Below are 6203 nucleotides of genomic sequence, written 5' to 3'. Positions count from 1 at the left end.
GTGAGTAGTACTGACGAGCGTTGTGACGCCTCTCCCACAAGATAAGGCAAACAGGGATGATAAAGGAAATAACATAGCTCTCCTCCAGGAAATACGAGGAAACAGGGTGATGACAAATCGGCGAAGGAGGCATCGGTGCCTCTCCCACAGAGAAGACGCACAGTGTTGCGAAAGTAAACGAGTAAGGACAGCACGCACCGTTCCATGCGGGGAATCGTCCGCCTCCAACGACCTTGAACAGGCAAACGCTTCTTGCGGCTGTCTTTGTGCAAGCATCGAGCTGTCACGGAGCAAAGAAAAAAACAGAATACGAAGGCGTCAGTGAGCTGAACTGACCACTCCCGAGCAGTGCACAGTACAAGAAAGCTCGATTTGTATGTGAGTTCAGATCAATATAAAATCATACCAGAATATGAGGTACATATAATAACGTGGAAGCTAGAATATATATGAAAGGTATCTAGTGGTTGGAAGGTTAGCGTTATCATTTTATTTAAATATAATGGAAATGGATGAGTATAAAACAGTAATACACGCCATAATTATTATACCAACACCTCTATGGCATAATAATTGTTATCAGGAATGAAAACAGAACTTTTTTTTCTACGTCCTGTGTATAAGGAGTAATAGGAGTAATGATATCTATTATGTACCCACATTCGCTGTTTAGGTTGTTTGCACTGGACTCAACCATTACTGCCCGCCTTGGTTCTTTTTCTCTGTCTCTGTGACGAAAGCATCTGAAAGTTGTCGCATCGTGCTGCCTGAGCATTGTTTATTCTCATGGGTTACCTACCGATGGTCATATGAGTGAATGTTAATATCCTCCTCTCTCTCTCTCTCTCTCATGCACAGTCTTCTCTCTCATTCTCTCGTTCTCATCTTCTCTCTCTGCTCTCTCTTCCTCTCTCCTCTCTCATTTCTCTCTCTCTCTCGTCTCTCTCTCTTCTTCGTCTCTCTCTCTCTTCTCTTCTCTCTCTCTCATCTCTTTTCTCTCTCTCCCTCCTCTCTCTCTCTCTCTCTCCTGCTCTCTCTCTCTCTTCTCGCTCTTGTTCTCTCGTTCGGCTAAGCATCTCTATTCATTCTCTCTTCTCACTCTCTCACACTCTCCTCTCCACTTGCTCTCTTCTCTCTTCTTTCTCCTCGTCTCTCTCTCTCTCTCTCTCCTCTCTCTCTCTCCATTCTCTCACTCTCTGCACTCTCTCTCTCTCTCACTCTTCTCTTCTCTCTTACTCTGCCTCCAAGCTCCACTCCTTCATCCTGCAAGGAATAGAGGGCACCGTAAGGTCATGCACAGGTTTTAATCTAAATAGCAGGTCCAGGATGCTTGCAAGCTGTTTTGCCTTAGGTATGTATCTAGTTTAATGAAGACTCGTTTAACGGTTTTTCTGTTTTGCAATAAAATAATAAAAATATTCAATAAAATAAAATATCAAAAAAAATATTATATACAGTGTAAAAGTAAATATAAAGAAAAAGTTAGACAAGTGATAGTGGAAAAGAACTAACTATATTGTCTACTGCCATCTATGTAGTTCGCCATACTCTATCTTACATTTACAAACCACACTATCACTGATGCTGCAATGCTGACAATACTCATGCGTCATCCCATGGCACTGCACCAGCTGCATCACCACGAGCACCATGTCATAACGACCTCGATTAACGATCATTTTGCCTAATAAAGCAGCTTTCGTTAATGCATCTCGACCGATCAATGAGATAGTACCACAAGTAGAGATAGTACTACGTACAGCTTTGCGTTTTAGTAGCAGATCGAGACGCCATCTGCCACACTGTGTAGCCGGTCGCTTCAGGTAGATCTCAGGACTCAGCCACCAGTCTGTGATGAATATCTCCTCCTTTGCTTCAGCGATCGCCGAAGCTACAGCGTCAAAGTAGCCTGCTCCGTCCACAAACCTAGCAGCAGATGAACACAATTAAACAAACCAACAACCAAACAAAACACATTTAAATGTAAGATACCAGTGTGCATACACGTGTTTTAATACACAATGTGCCATAAAACATTTTGCTGTCTGCTTGGTTTGCAATGATCGATGATCAATCAAGCCAATGATGTATTTTATAAGGGCAATAAAATCCCACGTAATGACATTACTATACATCCAGGTATTATAGGTATCTTACAGTTTGCAACACGGGTGCAATGTGGGCACGTCATTACCAACCGATAACGTACTTTATAAGAGTAATGAGATCCCATGTAATGATATTACAACGGTTGCAGGTGCCGCCGTAGATTGCTTGGAACACTTACCATCTGCACCAGGACTCGGGTCTGACGGGAGCGAACGATCCGAATCTGTTAGTCTGTATGAAGTCCTTGCCGGATGTTTCCATCGCATGCTTGATGTCTGCGCACCATTCCTTCATCTTACGCTTCGTCCAACACTGCACCAGCAGCTCCCTGCAATACAGGCTTGTTGATTAACCTCTGTATGTAATTACTTCCACCACTAATGGAATTTGTGATAGTTGCATAGATTCGAGGATGTAGCAATGTACGAGTGTTTTTCTTACATTGTAACTTTACTATGGAGACGTGTGATTAAGTGATAAATGCAGGTAAGTAGTAAAATTTTGGAGAAAATCGGAATCAGAACTTTTAAGAAAATGTTTGTTTTAACGTATTCATGAATAATATTGTGCATATTGCATATATGAATTAATATATGTATAATATTGCGTTAGCAATGGACAAACCCATAGCGCTTATATCGCGTACGCGACCGCACACACCTTGATAAGCTGCAAATTTTCAGTCCTCCTTTAACGCCGGTCTGTGATTTTCCATCAAGTACACTGAACTCATTATCCATCAGCTGGACGTGGCACACATTGCCATCGTCCGGTCGAATGTACGCCACGTACGAGTCCTTCACCACAAACCATCTGAAAAAGTGGAGGCGAGCGTTAGATCGCAGTATCAAGCATGATAGATCCATGCTCTTCGATCTACACATGAGTACGCACGCACGCTCACGCTCACACTCACACATCACACGCTCACACTCACACGCACACACGCACGAACACACACACACGTGCGCGCGTGCACACATACACACGCACGCACGCGCACACACGCACGAACACACACACACACACAGACACACACACACGTGCACGCACGCGCGCACACATACACACACACGGGCACGCACGCACGCACGCAGACCTACCGTTCCTGCCACTGGCCGGGGATGGCTCTCATGTTGAGGCACATGTCAGTGCGATGTCCTCCACCACGCTTACGTAGGAAGCCCTCCTTCAGCTTACTGCCCAGCTCATGGATGAACGACAGGTGACTCACTTCCAGAAACTCCAGCTGCAGACACAGAAGCAGAATATAGCCTCGTTCACACGAGACCTCGTATTTATGTAATACGGTATTTGCGAAATACCGAATCTGAGACAAATACGCGGCCGAGCGTTCACACGCTGATTCGCTGCTCCAGAAATACGGTATTTGTCTGCGAGCTGCTTTAAACAATCAAGCAAACAATGCGAAATAAACAATGCAATGCGCACCAACTGCTGATAAAATACATAGACTGGTCCGCGCTCGACAGTTCCACTCGCATTACACTGGAATAGTCGAGCGCGGACCAGTCTATAAAATACGCGGCTTCAGAAATACGGTATTTAGCATTCACACGGGAAAATGCGCGGTCCAAGAGATCCGGTATTTCTCAAGCACGGCAAATTATTCAGGGTCTGGGAAGCCGCGTATTTACATCAAATACCGGATCTGTTTAGATACCGTATTTCTTGGATCGCGCATTTTGCCTCGTGTGAACGCTAAATACCGGATTTCTTGCTACGTGTGAACGCGGCTTATATCGTCACCACATCTGCTCCATGTTTCTCACTCAAGCGATTGTACTAAATTATTTTATTTAGGGCAATGCAAATGTTGTTGCATTGGGTTTAAACAGAAATTTTACGGCACTGTGGCCAGCTTGAGCGGGGTGCAAAGGAAAAAATTCCCTTTACAGTAGGGCCAGAGAGGCAACTTGCTTTTGTATCGACACGTTTTACGTAAAACAAGATCCATGCACAACCGGAAATTTATGGGTAGGGAACAGATGCAAATCAGTAACGGCAGCAACAGTTATTTACTGCAGTGGATATCGGCCAGGTTTTTCAGATGCGGATCTGGTGGGGATCAATTTAGCATCAGGTTAGGGTTAACTCCGTCACTGTCTACTCATCGAAGAAGGATGGCCGGGATTCTGATCATGGGGCCTCACCGTGTGAGGGTGGTTCCGATACAGCTGCGATGCCAGCGCCCCCTGCAGGTAGGTCTGCAGCTGCATCTTTCGCTCCTCAATCTTGTTCGGCGAGACGACGCGATCGATCTGCTTCGGGAAGTTGGGCAGCGAGTCCTCGGTGGCGGGCCGCCGCTCCTGAGCCCCCATCTTGGCGATGCTTCCCAGCACGACGTTAGCCTTGTAGAGCATGAGGTGGGTGTGGAGGCTCTGGAAGTGCTTGTAGCGTCGTCGGATCTCCCACTTGTAGCCGCCATGCTCCAGCTGAACGACATAGCTGCACAGCAACGGGAAGCGTCGATAGCGCACGCACACAATCGTATGCCTAACACACGCACGCACAAATGCATGCACGCACGCATGATTGCATGCACGAACACACGCACACACATTCATACATGCACGCACCCACAATTGCACGCACGCACACATGCACTCGCACAACTATATCAGGCCGACACTCACACGTACGCACCCACACAGCTGTCAACACATGCTCGCCAGGCATTGCTAATCACACATACCACCTAGTGCCTGAAAGTGAAACGCATGTTCGCTACTTATACGTTTGCATTTACTTACATATTTGGATTGAATATGTCCGTAGTCGGCTGTCTGATGGCCTCCACTACACTCACGTTGATTGGCACACCTGGTATCCACACCTCTTGTTTGACAGATTTCAACGACCTGGGCTTACGATGCACAGCGCTGTAGGGTATGACACATCCCTCACCTGTAACACATGTAAATATACATATATAATACATATATAGTAGCATCCAGCACTTGTAACACATGTAATCTACCTTCCCCCATCTCTCAGTATATACATACGTATCTGTCTAACAGTGTCGTTCTGTATTCATCAGACACACACCTGAATCCTCGGCTGCTTCCTCGTCTGCCTTCAGGCTTACACCTGCCAGGTTTACTAGTAGGGCAGCCATACCTGACCCCTGTAGGCCAGAATGAATGCCAGCAGGCAGTAGTGGACCCACTCCCAGATCGGTCAGCCTGTGGACACATGACAAACAACCGTGCAGTTGATAATTCTGGAGAGCAATAGCAAGTTCGCCATTGGATTGAGCATTCAGCAATCATTGGATTCATGGCTATAAGAAATTATATGAACAATCGTCCGTGAGTAGTGATTATAGATGACCTTCACCTGTCATTTACCTGTATTTTCATCACTAGCGAGCATGGATTACCTACGATTGCACTGTTAGTGTCAACACACACTTACCTACGTTAACTATCGACAGATGATTCACCTATGATCTCGTTAACCGCAACTGTTTTCATCTGTTACCTGTGCTTGTGGTCGTCCCAGCGCGCGTAGCACATGTCCAGTCCCCCAACGAAGGCGATCGCTTGATCTACAATCACCAGCTTCTCGTGGTGAGCCCAGAGGAAGGTTCCCGTCCCGGGGGCGTGGTCAGGGTGACGCAGCACCTGTCATGTCACAAACAGTTGAAGCTCCGCCACAGCAAACACACGCGCAGCGACAACAATCTTTTTTTTTTGTATGGCACTTGGTTATCAAAAGTTTTCATCACGAGCAGTTTATTACGATAATTGATTCTGTATTTTCATAATCGATTAACTAATCAGTTGCTGCAAATGATTATTTGATGTTGCCGGTTATCGGCTATAATAGATCCTCGGACCATAACTAATTGTTATGCTATTCGGATTACATAGATGAACCACTCTAGTACCCACAGATGCCGCCCCTACCTTGATGTTATCTGGGTTCTTCTGTATGAGGGAAATCTTGCTGTAGGCCGAGTTGATGCCCAGGGCAAGCTCTACCTCCTTATATAGCAGGACAAATACCTTTACTCCTTCATCCTGCAAGGAATAGAGGGCACCGTAAGGTCATGCACAGGTTTTAAT

General features: G+C 45.9%; 1 protein-coding gene across 1 annotated transcript in view; it reads right to left on the bottom strand.

Moving 5' to 3' along the window:
• LOC106816322 (phospholipase D1-like) overlaps window positions 1-6203 on the bottom strand; it is a 37743-nt gene that overhangs the window by 12566 nt on the left and 18974 nt on the right. Inside the window, exons 3-11 of the mRNA XM_014820902.1 lie at window positions 4884-5037; window positions 4284-4578; window positions 3213-3358; window positions 2770-2922; window positions 2288-2437; window positions 1761-1926; window positions 1237-1263; window positions 701-767; window positions 199-280 (exon numbers count right to left, since the gene is read on the bottom strand). Coding sequence (XP_014676388.1) covers window positions 199-280; window positions 701-767; window positions 1237-1263; window positions 1761-1926; window positions 2288-2437; window positions 2770-2922; window positions 3213-3358; window positions 4284-4578; window positions 4884-5037 — 1240 coding nt within the window. The remainder of the gene's footprint in view (window positions 1-198; window positions 281-700; window positions 768-1236; window positions 1264-1760; window positions 1927-2287; window positions 2438-2769; window positions 2923-3212; window positions 3359-4283; window positions 4579-4883; window positions 5038-6203) is intronic.

Source organism: Priapulus caudatus, unplaced genomic scaffold, assembly GCF_000485595.1.
Source record: "Priapulus caudatus unplaced genomic scaffold, Priapulus_caudatus-5.0.1 Scaffold1349, whole genome shotgun sequence".
In the NCBI taxonomy this organism is placed as follows: domain Eukaryota; kingdom Metazoa; phylum Priapulida; class Priapulimorpha; order Priapulimorphida; family Priapulidae; genus Priapulus; species Priapulus caudatus.
Note: the sequence above shows the minus strand (reverse complement) of the source record. Positions and strands in the feature narration are given on the sequence as shown.